Here is a 15,169-nt window from a genome sequence, read left to right as displayed (position 1 = left end):
CTCAGACTGAAGTGGAAAAAGCCACAAGTTAATAATACTTATCAATATACCTTCGCCAGTAGTGGGAAACTGGTGCAGGAGATCAGTGGTTAGCTTGGGCAAGACAGTGACTGCTTGACTGAGAAGAGTGGACCAAGTGGTGAGCATGCCGTCATTCAGAGGTAGTTTCTGCAGCTGGAAGAGATTTTCCTCGGCCTGCAAAGAGAAGGGCATTGTTGTACAAGCAGCTGAGCCACAACTGTGGTCAGATTTGTGCTACCAATGCTCCAGTACAAGTGTCGTGCAATTCACTTATGACATCGCATCAAATGACACACGATACCTGAGAAATTAGCTTTTTCAACATATATATGTGGTATTATATGTCAACTACTATTTGTGGTAGTTTATATTTATATAGTTAGTGTTCCGATTGATACCGGTGCCCACATGTCTGTGATAAGCGACTAGCTTTGCAGACGGCTTGCTAAAGTCCTGACCCCTGCAGCGCCCTGTGTTGTACGAGTTACTGATGGAAGAACCAAGGTAAATATGTATAACTGGTAGCGAAGCTTCCATAGAAGCCCATACGTTCAAACCATGGCAGTTTATCGAAGGTTCATGGGGCTTAGAGCCATCTGTGTGACGAGGGAACACTAATGACGGAAGAAAAAATAATTTGACACCATATCCATTAAGAACAAAATGCCCTTGATGGGTGTTTCGAGCTCTCAGCGTGGAAAGTGATGCAGGAACAGGTCAGCCTTACGGCTTTCGAAACTGCACCCCCTGCACAAAACATACTTTCTTTCGCAGGCCGACGAAAGCTTTAGGTGTCAAGGCCTATTGTCGAACGCCAAGCCCGTTGGCCTATGCAGTGGCACGAAGACAACTAAAGTAAACAATTATCTGGCTGTTGTAACTCACTACTTTTGACTGAACATGTTAAGAAACAACGAAGCTACCGGTGTCCCCAATTCACACAAATGTCGACAAGCTAAACAGCACAACGTGTGAAGGCGGCATATTGTAACATGTGAACTTTATACGAGCGCGCATTTCTGCACACTTCAAGAGTGGCATTGAATTTGAAGTGATAGCGGCGTCAACGCCCACGACGGGCGCTGAAAAAAGGTATTTATTGATAATGATAAACTAGAGTTGTCTTTTCTTTACTCGTCATGCATATATAAAATTGATTTGGAATTTTATTTTCATTGAATGAATCTAACTGTGTTTTGCTTTAATTAAAAAAATGCTCTTTTCTTTCCCAATGTTTGTTCCCTCTAAACATAGTCGAGCTTCAATCGCTGCTCCTATAGCCACCCTTGCTGATGTCAGTGACAATTTGTTCTGAACCGCTTTTCACCCGAAGCTTCGCGACCTATTTGGATCGATCTTGTAAAAACACTGGCCACAATAGGAATGTGTCAAGAAGACGACATGTCACAGACAAGTCCACAGCAGGCAAGTCACTGAAGTGTCGTCTTTGCCCCAAGCTTGTGCTCCTATTCTTCAATATTGTGCAGAGAAGTGTAACACTATAACGATGCATTAAGTTAATGTAGATGGATGCAGCCATGAAATACTCGTTTTTATACATTGCATGCAGTGTCATGTGAAATAACAGGCATAAAGTTAAATAAAATAACAAAGATTTTCCAAACAAATCAGTGTGTCTAACACTTTTTTTTGTCGGTTGAATGCGTTTTCCAATCAAACGAGTTTATTGATGTCCTGCAGTCAAAACTGCTGTGCTTCGTATAAATGCTCCCAGTAGTTGCAGCATAAATGCTCTAAGCACTGCAGGTCATGCTTAACACATATTTCTCCCATAACAAATATTTTCAATTTAAGCACTAACATTATGGCTTTATTAGTGAAAGATGCAGCTTTTGGAAATGCTGGACAGTAAGCTCTCTATGTGTAGTATACAAGTTGCATGTTATCGTAAAAGGTAACGAAAATATGCCTTATTAGAAAGCACATCTGTTTAATGCCATGCCTTATGGAAATGCTGTATATAAATACAGCTTCTGATTTAGTTAGTCCATAACACGTAACAATAACAATAATTATAACAATAAGAATATTGTACTTCAGGAAATTCAGTGGAGCTAAATGCACAGCACACTCAATATATGGTAAGCAATGCTTATTTAATAAGCATATTGAACATTGCATTGCAACACTAGAAAGCAATGCAAGCTTAGAAGCTGTACGTATAACAGGTTAACCTCGAATGCTGTAAATGACTGTGCAACTTTCATGTTTTCAGATTTGGCAGGTCAATCTGTGTCCTATGGGCACCAAAGTGTTAAGACAGCTTCAAATGCATTTTGGTCCCATATAAACAAACACCGAAGTGTTTTCATTAACCATGTATAGAATAATATTTTTTTTCTATCTTACAGTTCTCAAGCCACCCATCACACTAGGTGAAGAATATTTAGGGTATACAACAAAAATCTTGCACTGGGTTTTACATTATGAACAAATAAAGAATATTTAGGGTATACAACAAAAATCTTGCACTGGGTTTTACATTATGAACAAATAAACTAAATTTAAAAATAAAAATAAACACAGTTCTTATTTTGCTTGCATGTGACATAAAAAAGAAGGCTGGCTGACTAATATATTGATATGGAATTGCGTCTGTCCTTCTGCACAGAGTAATAAATATATTTCCTGAATCACACGAACTCATATATGCTTGCTGGGAACAAACATTTACATACAATTCATGCAGGCACCATTAAGGTTAAATTATTAAGCTCTTAACTCACCACACAACTTAGGATGATAAAATTTATGACAGAAGCATGTTACAGTCTATTATTTTGCAAATTTACAAGCTTTTTTCTTCTTTGCAGCACAAATAGCACATCCTTCCATAATTTTTTGCAGCCTCAAAAGTCTTTTCCAACCTGTCTGCTGACTACATGTTTAGCATCAGGGATATCTGTCAGCAACTGACAACACATGGAAGCCTGAAAGTGGAGCTCTAAACAATGACTCACAGGAGCCAGCTGGTCAAGGGAGTGCTTGACAAGACTGTTCCGCGTGTGGCAGTGCACAAGTAGCTTGCCCCGCAGCGATATGCCAGCTACAGTCCCTTTGTCGTGTGGGTGCTCAGTAAAGTTGATGGTGCCTCCAAGGCGCACTCGACGGTCCACACCTCCAAGCACTGTCAGGGCAGCGAGGGAGCTGGACTTCTCCAGGAGAAGGGCATCTGCAGTCTGGTGAAACAAAGGTGGAAGGGTCAAGCACAACATATAGTGGGGTATAATACTTCTTATGTTATTTCTGTACAGTCAAGAGTACAAAGTGACAAATTTTGAATTACAAAATACATCCAGAATAAGGCTCTGTCTAATGGAGTGAATTAGAGGCACTAAATGCCCAGTCTAGCATATTGCAGCTACACTGTCATCAGGCAATTCCATATGACATGCTGCATATCTTACAGCAAAGAGAACACACATGCACCCCAGGTTTTGGAAATTGGCCTTGCTGGCATACTGGCTTAAAAAAAAAAATCTGGCTTAATCATTTGTAAAACTTGCCATTTCCAGTAAAAGCCTTGCCCAGTGCCATGTGGATTTGCCTGCAATGGTATTGTGCAGAGGGCTGCTTAGCTTTTTCACGACTGTGCACAACGTGACATCACCAGCCTTTATCTCCGGAAGTCAATAACCTTAACATTACAAATAACTATAAACAACTACCGCCCTTTTGCATGTATAATTTGCTCCTACACATAACCATCACCCCAATTTCACTTTCCTAAGAAAGAAAACAAAATTACGTGCACAAATTGCCTGACCAACTGCACGGAGTGTTGAAATCTTAATAAAAAAATCCTGGAACTGCTGTTGCCACAAAGCAACATCCAAGAAACAATATATACACATATATGTTTTCACAATCATGAAGCTTGATCAAGCTTCACAGAGAAGCACATTCATGAGAAAGTTTTGCCTCTATGAGTGGCTGCAAGGCAACAACAAGCACATCGCTGTGAATCCACACCTAAAAACAAAATTCCAGTTTCATCACCTCCCCCCCCCCCCCCACTTTTTGTTAGATTTCTCTTATTATTGACACAAATTGCACATGTAAAAATAAGGAGACTGCCACGAACTATCACATCGCTTAAGATAAACATGCAAGTCTTCTTTTTAACCACTATCTGAGCATATGCATTGCATCTGTTTGACACAATCTTTGTCAGTCGCATTTGCTGACCTCAGAATAATGCAGATTACCTGCACAGCTTGCACCGTCTGTAAGCACATGGACATACCTCTGCAGCAGCAGGTGTACTGGTGCTTTCAGTAAAAATGTTCTTCAAGTCCAGCTGCAGGCGCTTGTTGATTGGCTCATTCCAGGTTGACACAGCGTGCAGCTCACGGAGAAGCGAGATGCACTCTTCGGCAACTGTGCTTGTATGAGAGGCTGTGAGAAGAACCCGGGCACGGGCACTCTTCTTGCCCTTCCATGAGAGATCTAGAAAATGATGACAAACACATGCAAACAAGCAAAATTAGAGAAACATTCAAACAATTAACGGCCACTGTAGCATGTACTAACCTGTAGCATGTAATGTTGGGTCGTAACTGCAAGAAACCAGGACTTTGCCAAGAAGGGCAAACAATGCTTGCACGAAGGAAAACCTCAACTTGCTGTAGTCATCAGACGTCCAAGAGAGAAGCAGTGTTCTTAGAACCCGAAGAGCTTGAATCTAGAACATGAAATATTGTAACACTGTTATAATCACATATGCAAAGGCCTTCTGTATTAGTGTGGAAACTTTGGACAGTAATAGAGAAAGAGCAAAAGACAGGCGAGAAAGAAGTGGACTGCACAAGTATTACAAGTAGTACTGTGGTTCTTCATCTAGCAAATGCACTTATGTCTATTGCCCTCTGTCATTTTACCAAAGCTCTTCCAAGTGAAATTGAATTCCTTGCTTCAAACCTTCGACACTGTTTGGATGTCTAGGCACTCACGAAAAAAAAAAAAAAAGACAAGCACAAATATTTTAATTAAACCCTCCATTTCCTATTAAATTCAAAGCTGTAGACACAGCAAACAGTCAAACATTTTCAAAATTTAATCATTTTAGAAGCCCACTGCTGCAACTCATTGTTAGGTGTACAAACTATTTTTCCAAGATTTCAGCAAATCTTGAGAAGGTTGAGCCATATGAAATAAGGCTACTCATTACATCAGCCGTTGTACTATATATGCAATGCTGCGGTTTTAGACTGGACAGGATGAGCTTTGGCTGTGTGGGGAAGCATGAATAGTATAAGTGTTTATACAGTCACCGAGCGATTTTTCGAACATGCATGATCATATGGCCACCTTTACGGCGCCAGCAATTGCCCCATATACATAAAATACAAGGACGACCAAAATTTCAAGCGTGCCATTCAATAATTCAAACTTCACCTGCAATACCATGTGCTAATTCAGCCACAGAGGCAAGCAGAAGGAGCTATGTTTTCGTTTGTTGCTGGTGCATCCATTAAACTGAAAATAGCCTAGTCGATCCAATAGTCGATGACTGTGCACAAATCACAGGACAAGCCAAGCCAAGTCAACTGTTAAGGTGTAAAGGTTGCATCTTTGGTTCGTCCAATTTGTCGTGCACATCCGGTGCTTATTCCGTTACGAGTTAAATAGCAACATGCTCTCGGGTGACTTCGTTGTCTGCTGTTATCGATTTTTGTCGGTTGTAATCATCAGACAGCTTCATATTATCGTTATCGTTATCGTTATCAGGGCCAGTGAGAGCGGCGATAAGGCAGGGGAAGTGTTAGACACTGAGTCTTTCAAATAAACCTGCAATCACTCGGCTGTTGGAATGATGTCAAAATCTGTTGCCAAATGATTGAGATTTGGCACATGAATTGACCATACTTTTGTCTATTTGTAGTGACAGCACTGTTGAAGTATACACTGACCAGGTCACACACAAGCATATGTCTGTACAGCAATGCGTTGACAAGCTTTTTTGGTCGCTTGCAGAATAAAGACATTTATTTTATGAAGAATCCATTATTTCGGACTTCTAACTACTAAGACTTTTATATTGAACACCTCCAAGTCCAAATTCCCAGTCAGCGATAGTACATATGAATAAACGAACAAACGAAAAACATCAATCAATCAATCCTCCTGCTGCAGTACCTGTGTAGGTAGCACCGATGGGGTGGCAAGTGGGAGTTCACTGGGAGGACTACTACAGGGTCCAGAAGCCACATTCAGAAGTAGAGTGACCCACGGTGGGGAGCTGAGAGCCTGGCAAAGGGCTGGGGTGGCGCACACCCCACGCAAGAAACCTAGGGTGGCCCACTCATGGTGCTGTTCCACAAGCATCCACTGGGGTGCACTTGAAACCACCACTGAGGAGGACGACAACGAGTGAACCACACCTATAAAAGAAGGCACTGATCTGTGTCCATCCCTTATTAGCATGCAAAGCACAACCCAGCAGTTTGACAGTGCGTTACACGAAGCACAAAAAGGATGACCAACTTCAACTTTTTATGCAAATGGCACTGCATAATTTGCATTCTTGACCTAACAAACAGGGTTGCATGACACTCTAAAAGCTTGAGTTCAGAGACTTCAGACTTTTCCAGAAACCACACTACTAGATTTACAGCTGTGGACATTAATGGCTTAACCATAGTAAATTTCACAATGCTTCTCACACTTCCAATTTTTAATTACTAAAGTTCGCTAGTGGCCGGACACCTACCATGACTGCCGCGCTGACCTGAGGCAATAATGGATCTGAGGAGCCCAGACATGACTGCAATGGCTTTGGGGTGAACAGAGCTGGAGTGGAGGCCCAGCGACACACACAAAGCTCGAAGAAGTGTGTAGCAGCCCTGCTGGAGCAACACCGATGGGTGCTGTGCGGCTGGTACTGTGGTTGTGGCTGGAAGAATGGCAATGATGGGACTCGGGCAACAAGATAGGCCAGCGCTGCAACTTGATAAGTGGCAGTAAAGAACCCCAATATTCTATGTATGGCTAAAGCAAATGCTCCAGAAAAGAAAACATTAAAACAACCATTAAGTGCATATTTCTATGAGTTGACCAGCCATAGAAAATTTGCATTGCGAGACTACCAACAACTAAATAAGCTCAGATTCTTTCACCGCTTATGTCCATTGGGGCATCAGATAAATTCAATCATTACATTGAACGGACTAAACACTAACCAAAACTTGTTGTGGGACTTTGGTGCAAACTAAAACATGGAGCTTTAGACTGATAGATTATAACACAACATAGGCAGTTCAACAAAGGATTATACTCTTAAATAGGCATGTAACCACAACAGCGGTAGCCCTTGATGCATGGCGGCCTGTACAAGTGCTTTTACACTTGTACATGCTGCCATTCAGCAAGTGCCACCACAGTTCAGCTTTCTGGTGTCTTGTGGTCTCTTTACGAGAGACAAAATGCCACCAATTTGTTCTGCCAAGAACGAATTTCAGCAGTGCCAGAGGAACTGCACACTCGCGCAATAGTATTCTTTCATTTTCTAATATAAATGGCTTAGATAGAAAAGAGGCCAAGCATAAAGTGTAGTTCGAATAGTTGTTACAAAAGTGCACATCAGTTATTGTAAAAATTATTCAACAATTCTAAAGGCATAAGCCCCATGATGATTACTTAAAAAGTAGGAGTGGCACTCATTCTAGCTTATCTCTTATGCCAGCATGCAAACACTACTGAACACAGCGCTGTTTCCGGCATAAGACAACATATATACACAGGGTGTCCCAGCTAACTTTAGCCAGAGTTTAAAAATATGCCGATGCATTCTGAGGCGACTCAACCAAATGCATGTTGCTGACTATTGTATGGAGTAAGTCACACAATCTTTTATATTCTGCTTAATTGCATAATTAGCCAAAATTAATTTACCAACTTCGAAAGCAAAGAAGTTAGGTAAAAAAATTCCAATTAGAAAGTTGTAGAGTGCTTTGCAAAACATCCGATTAGACAGTTTCTAACTTTCTATTAGGTGTTAGTGTTTTTCTGCTTACTGCAGATGCCTGCGAAATAAAAAAAAAAAACCATGGGACATGTCCGCTTGCAGGCCGTGATTTCAGCATTCCCACATGCTCCATGTACAAATGACCATAGCATTTAGCCGGGTGTGGTGCCACTGTGCCTACTTATCGCTATCACGAACCGCCGCGAGAGAAGCACATCGGTGGCGTAAACCAACACCTGCGTCACTGCCCTGTCGCCTTTTAAGCAGCAGCACACCCTGCTAGATGCTGTTTGTTTGCATGAGAAATGTTTGGGAACACTGCAATCGTGACGCATAAGTGGGTATGTTACATGCTATTTTCTCGTATTTCGCAGGCATTTGCAGTAAGGGGGAAAACACTAATACCTAATAGATAGAAAATTAAGAACTGTTTAATCGGACATATGGCAAAGTGCTCTACAACTTTCTAATTTGAATTTTTTGCCTAACTTTATTGCCTCAGAAGTCTTAATTAATCTTGACTAATTATGCAATTAAGCAGAATAAAAAATTTTGTGACTTACTCCATACAATTCTCGGCAACATGCATTTGGTTGCATCAACTTAGAGTGTATCGGCATATTTTTAAACTCTGGCTAAAGTTAACTGGGACACCCTGTATAAATGCAAACATGACCAGAGATTTAAAAAAATTTATGGTGTTTTTCGTGATGCCAATGAGGTATTGTGCCCTGTGGATGGTAAGCTTCCTGTCGCATTACAGAAATGAGCCACCTTAAATATCGGCTCTTAGTCTATTTAATGTGGAGAACACTATGACATGGTCAATGTACACCTACATACCAATCTGTAAGAAATCATCAGTTACATATGTACACTCTATGTTCTGCAACTTTTGTTCTGTTGGCTATGAGAGTAAGAGCAACATGTGCACATTATAGTTAATCCTTGCTGAGTAACCAGATTTCCAAGAATAGACTTTAAGAAAAAAAAATCATGCAGAACCCACGCACTGTGGGAATCAGTGTAAGCAAAGGTTTTATGTGCCAGCAAGACAAACATGCTGCAGATTTTGGCGATGAACCCATCCGATAGCCTACCTGCAATAGTCATTGGCTGCAGTGGCATATTTAGCAGAGCGAAGGCGAGTTTTATAAACGGGCAATATTTTCAAGTGATAACTTTCGATGATCCTATCACTTTCTCGAGGTATCACCTACGGCCCCAGACGCATCAAAGTAGACAGCTGATATTATTTCTGGCAGTGTGTGATGATAGCCACAGCGCCAGAAATGCCGTCATCTGAAACTGCATGGTACGCTTATTATGAGCGAAAATGCAATGTGATGGCAAAAGCCTGTGCCGCTGCTGATGCGAGGGCACCTATACAAATGAAACAGCGCGGTGAAGTAGCATGGCACGTCTGCACAGCAGCAAGATGTCCACGATACTGAAAATGCAAGCGGTGGGTTCTGCTGTCCGTAATGCGCAGAGGGCAACAATCATGTGGTGGTGTTGCAGGGAACCAAGCTTCGCGTGATGTGATTGAACTCTCCATTCTCATTGGTGGAAGCGCACACAGCATCACAAGGTGAGAAGTTCTTGTAGCTAGAGTAGCGACAGCTTTTACTCGGCCAGACATACGACGATGACCATCATGGTAATGACATGCCAAATTGCAGAGTGATTTGCAGGAAAGCTCTGCTTTAAAAAGAAATGGACAAAACGCTAGACATCCACTTTCAGCAAAAAACGTACCATCCTCATCTTCTGAATCTGAACTTGATTCGACTTCAGGCTGCGGAGGAAGTTCAGCCAACTTTAGATCATATTTTCCTTCCTTGCCCATGCGATAAGAATTGGTGGAGCCATTGTCCCACTGCACTCGAATCCAGCCATCTTCACCAAGTTCACCAATCACACGGCCTTCTCCAGGAGGAGGCCCATCCTACGGGAAGGGAGGTAAAGAAAAGGAAATGTGCATCAGCAAACTTCTGTGAATGTTACAGCGTGCACTGCACCACACATGATTTGCATATAGATTAGGGGTGTGTGAATACCAAATATTTGATTTCGAATCAAATCAAGAAAAGAAGCCGAATACCGAATCGAATGTCAAACATCAGAAAATTTTTCACAAAGTTTAATGGTTACAAATACTGGGAAAGAAAATACGGTGCTGCAATTGCTCTGACGTTTCCTAGCATTTCATAACAAGAATGCAGCAAGCTATCAGCATTATGGGTACATAGATGTAAGATATACAATATGGTCTAATCTTTAATATTAAGGAGAATACCACATTAGTATGCCAGCAATGATTACAGCTGACTTCTAGTTCTAGTACATAAAGGTCTGAAAAATATTTCTAACAGCGCTTTCCTAAGTCGAGCCAGAGGGCGCGCCAAGGGTAGGAGCGGGACCCCGCCGGGATGGGAGCGGACTAATCAGAGCGCGCGCTGGGAGAGGGAGGAGGAGAGGGGTATAGGAGCAGGTGTTTTGCTGGCATGCGCCCTTTCACCCTATGGATTCCACACAGCGCAAACGGCAGCGGGAGCTCGCACGAGAGTGGCAGCACCGACGTCATGCAAATCCCGAGCTTTGAGAGTGAGAAGCGCAAGCAAAGCACCAGTGGAGAGTGGCCGCTAAGGCCGAGGATCGAGAACGGAAGTGCAAGCCAAGCACCGGTGGAGGCAAGCCAACCGCTACTTTCAAGAGAAGGCAACCAAAGCCGACAATAAACAGTAGACATTGTCCGTGCCATGTGTCTGGCATGATTTGCCACCTGTTGAAGAACTTGAAATCTGGAGGGTAACCACAAGTTTGCGATGCTCGCTACCCTACCGCTGGTCGATGGTAATGGGCCGCAAGCCATCACAGAATGCTTGCCGCTAATATGTTCGTATGGGTGGCTAACCAGTGATCAGTCCCGAAATCATGCTGGCAGGTTAGATTGGTTGCTGTGGAAGTAGTATCCTACACGTATCCGTATCCTACACGATTTGTGTGCTTATCAGCGGCTAATCCGCCCAACCTGCACACATGCTTTCCCACTTCACGAAATATACATTGCTTTTGTTACCGTTCCTCCTGTCCGCATCGCATTATCATTTCGATAGGTCTGGTTGACAAGGATGAACATTGTACCGTCAACGGTGGCCCCGGTCGACATTGCATGTGTGATCCCCACATCATGCCTACGTCGGGGAGCGCTCGCAATGACAAACTCCGCTACCATGTGTGGGGATGCGCGACTCTCACGCATCCCCTGATATGTTGTTTTCTCGCATAGCTCCCGGCTCCTGCAATGCGGCTTCGCCGCGTGGCCTGGGGCCCGCGGCGGTCGGTGTGGTTGAAGCGCAGTGTGAGAGATGGCGCGAGTGTTGCGCTGCTAACGCCGCCTACTGGCGGGGTTACTTGGGCGCGAAAAGGAGAAAGCTCTTCCTCTTTGGTTCGAGGTCATCAAGTGGCACGGATATCCTGCGCGTGGGCCGATCCATGCTTCTGCGAGACCGTCCTGTGAGGCCTCGTGCGAGCGTGCCACCGTTCACGTGACTGTACGCGCGAACGACCAGGCGTTGGCATCCAGCATGGGGCGAACATATTCGCTCGTTATCCGGTCACGGTGAGTCGGACTTCCTAGATTTGTCGCGCGCCCATCGGCATGTTTTGTGGATAGCAACTCGGCTAGCAGACATTGATCTATGAAAGGTGCAATAAATGCCCTTGTGATTGTTTGCACTACTGTGTTGTCGTTCTTTTGTCCCAAGAGCACGGGTGTGAGATCCCCACACATGCCAGCTGGGGTGGCCTGTCCGCAGCGCCCTCAGAGCTACTTTTGTGCTGAAGAGGAAGTAAAACATTTGCTAGGGTGGCATCAAGTATGAGGCGCTTAATGGTACCCACAACATATGGCGCTGCATGACTCGCTATACTGAATATATTGAATATTAGAAAAATCATATAGTAGACATTTGATTCGTGGATCAAATTTTTCACATGTTTGCTATTCAATTCGGTGATATTGAATATTTGCACACCCCTAATATAAATTCATACAAATAGTTGTAGCAAAAAAAATTCCTAACAATTGATAAATAAAAAAAGTTCTGTCGATGACAAAGCCTTTTCATAAATGCATGGTTTATTAAAAATTTTGCTCGTTCATCAAGTGGAACAATGAGTACTCTGCTACGTGTCCTTCCTTTCTTTTCTTTCAATCATCGTCTCATATCTTTCAGAAGACTTCATTTTTTTTCATCTCACAAGTTAGGCAAGGGAGGCTCAATGCCATTGCTTTTGTGGAACGATGGAGCAGAGCTTCATAACCTTTACTGTAATGTCGCATTCAGCCAAACAAGCTGGTGTGCTTGCAGAACCACTCAGCAAAATGTTAGTGGAAGAAGCGTGTGGACTTCTGTAAATTGAAACCGAAGGCTAAGTCTAGTAGCCGCAGTCTTAACAACATAAGCGGCTGATCTTATAATGCAATCATATTTTAGAACACTCCTGCACAAACATAATAGCCGAGGAGACCAGTCAGAAAATGTATGGTTGGATGTTTAAAACTCAAACAAGGCAATTATGATTTAACCATATTATCTGCTTAACATACCTTGCTACAAGTGCTACAAATCACAGTTCAGTGTAAATCATTACAAAATTTCTGAGCCGGTTATATTATGCCTGATTATTACAGAATGGCAATAACAAGATGAATAAAAATATGGGCATCTAAAACAACACACAAATATGCAGATGCTTGTCATTATCATCATCATTGTCATCAGTATGTTTTATGTCCACTGCAGGACGAAGGCCTCTCCCTGCGATCTCCAATTACCCCTGTCCTGCGCCAACCAATTCCAACTAGTGCCCGCAAATTTCTTAATTTCATCGCTCCACCTAGTCTTCTGCCATCCTCGACTGCGTTTCACTTCTCTTGGTACCCATTCTGTAACTCTAATGGTCCAACGGTTATCTAACCGGCGCCTTAGATGGCTCATGGGTCGAAAAACCCGTTGTCCGGCGTTATGGGCACCAAAATTGCGTGTCCCCAAAAGTGGCACCGAAACCCACAAACATTGGTGAGAGTCAAGCCCACGGACTTTGGTGTTAATGAAGGCAAATGTAATTAAGATAGGGTTAATTAAGGCACTCGAACCCACAACTTTTGGTGGAAGCTTGAGCCCAGACCTTTGATGTTAATTAGGGCAGTGTTAATTAAGGCACAATATTAAGGTAGATATAATTTAGGCACTCAGGCACCAAAATTCAATTGCACCAAAGCTTATGGGAATCGAACCTACAGCCATTAGTGGTGGTCGAACCCACGAGCTTTGGTGTTAAGCTAATTAAAGAACAATTAATGAAGACATAACTAATTAAGGCACTCGAACGCACAAACTTTGGTGGGAGTAAACCCACAACCATTGGTGTTAATTTGGACAAAGTTAATCAATTAAGATATATTTAATTAAGCCATTGGAACCCAGAACACTTTGTGCTAGTCAAACCCATGGCCTTTGGTGTTAATTATGGCAAAGTTAATTAAGACACAGTAAAACAAGATAGAGTTAATTAAGGTACTCGAACCCACAACCTTTGGTAGGAGAACACAAGTAATATAAAGTAACAATGCATTCAAATGAGAACGTCAAGTAATTTAATGAATGTCTCATGATTGAGCAGCCTTTCACCTTCATCCTCTTTAGCACACGCTAAAGTGACTGTCAACTTTTTTTCTCCTCCTAATCTCATGCATATCTTCTATCTCACTTTACCTGGTCTCCCCATTTCCAGTCGACGCCACGAACCACCCTGGTGCCAATTTTCATCATGGCAGCTAGTTCCAGGCCACTTGGAGCTGGCACAGGAGGCTGAGGCTTTCGTATAGTGTCTTCCAAGACAGCACAGAGGCTCACATTCTTCTCGTGAGGTGTACGTGTTGGCCTGGGGCCTGCAAAGTGTGTGGCATGTGATGACAATACTGCTTGTCGGTAAGATGCCATTTCACTGGACGCAATTATTTACAAAGCCTGTGGGAGCCTACATACCATATTTACCTAAATATTTGCATAATATTACTAAGGATATGATGAGGTGGGCAACTTTGCGAAGCCTACATTTACTCTACAAAAAATCTACCAAAGGCACAGTTAAACAGAAAATGCTTTAAGGTAATTTACACTGGCTGGATTGAGGGAGCAGCCTGAATCTTCAAGTGAGTGCTTGCATCATGCTCAGATTTTGCATATAGTACCATGTGTATGTGGCACATTGTTGCAAGCGCACTAAAGTGATTCTGTTTCTGAAATATGCCAGAAGAAAACAAAATGCTCTGTAATGCGCGTAGCAATAAATCCCAGTGGACCTTGTCATATACAACACACTAAAGGTTACAGATCCATCTATGCTTCCACGATAAAGCATGAGAGAGCGATCTGCTGTTGAACCTGTTGATTCGAAACGACCAATAGAAGATACCGACTCACTATGCATCAGCAACTGAAAAACATTCCACAGTCGAAAAAACAAAATCTGCTCCATGTTGACTAGTGGAATTCACCTTTAGAGATTAAGATGGTGATAATGAATTGTCAAAGTCATCTCATCATGAAACACAAAAAGCAAAAAAAGAAGGGACGACGCTCACCCAATGCACGAAGCAGGGTCTGTAGATGTGCCAACACTCCAGAGCCCAGCAGCAGGCTGAGACTTCGGCTTTCATGCTCTCCCGACAGGAGACCGATAGCCGACAGCAGGAACCGAGAGGGTGCTGAGAGCGTGCCACTGCAGCCTGAGCAGGCGCTCTCCATGCTCGCCTGTCGGGCACACAAGCATGGAAACCCATATCTCAGCAACCTATGTATCTCTGCCTTAATTGTACTTTATAATTCAAATACAGCAGACAGCCCTAAAAGTGACACTAAGGGCAGAAAACACACAGTCAAGCTAATGTGGTATACAGTTATTCTGGCCGAAAATGGCTGATGTGTGCGGGAACACTTGACTCCCTCGCATCCTCTAAGGGCCTAATACGTTCCCCTTATGGCTCTTGTTTCCTGCCATCCGAAGGCCCCGTATCTGGGTTCCCTGGAGTAAGTCATAGTTACATCACAGTACTTGAGATGGCATTAGTGTTCCGATGCTAGTGCCACT

At 42.9% G+C, this 15,169-nt stretch overlaps 1 protein-coding gene across 6 annotated transcripts in view; it reads right to left on the bottom strand.

Annotated features, from left to right (window-relative positions):
* HERC2 (E3 ubiquitin-protein ligase HERC2) overlaps positions 1 to 15,169 on the bottom strand; it is a 181,397-nt gene that overhangs the window by 80,034 nt on the left and 86,194 nt on the right. For all 6 annotated transcript variants that reach the window (XM_075689247.1, XM_075689251.1, XM_075689248.1 and 3 more), the window contains exons 32-40: positions 14,664 to 14,832; positions 13,792 to 13,967; positions 9,767 to 9,956; positions 6,755 to 6,937; positions 6,181 to 6,425; positions 4,576 to 4,726; positions 4,289 to 4,491; positions 3,003 to 3,221; positions 51 to 195 (exon numbers count right to left, since the gene is read on the bottom strand). In XM_075689247.1, the coding sequence (XP_075545362.1) occupies positions 51 to 195; positions 3,003 to 3,221; positions 4,289 to 4,491; positions 4,576 to 4,726; positions 6,181 to 6,425; positions 6,755 to 6,937; positions 9,767 to 9,956; positions 13,792 to 13,967; positions 14,664 to 14,832 (1,681 nt within the window). The remainder of the gene's footprint in view (positions 1 to 50; positions 196 to 3,002; positions 3,222 to 4,288; positions 4,492 to 4,575; positions 4,727 to 6,180; positions 6,426 to 6,754; positions 6,938 to 9,766; positions 9,957 to 13,791; positions 13,968 to 14,663; positions 14,833 to 15,169) is intronic.

Source organism: Dermacentor variabilis, chromosome 4 (genome assembly GCF_050947875.1).
Source record: "Dermacentor variabilis isolate Ectoservices chromosome 4, ASM5094787v1, whole genome shotgun sequence".
NCBI lineage: Eukaryota > Metazoa > Arthropoda > Arachnida > Ixodida > Ixodidae > Dermacentor > Dermacentor variabilis.
This window is presented reverse-complemented; position numbering and strand designations above follow the sequence as displayed.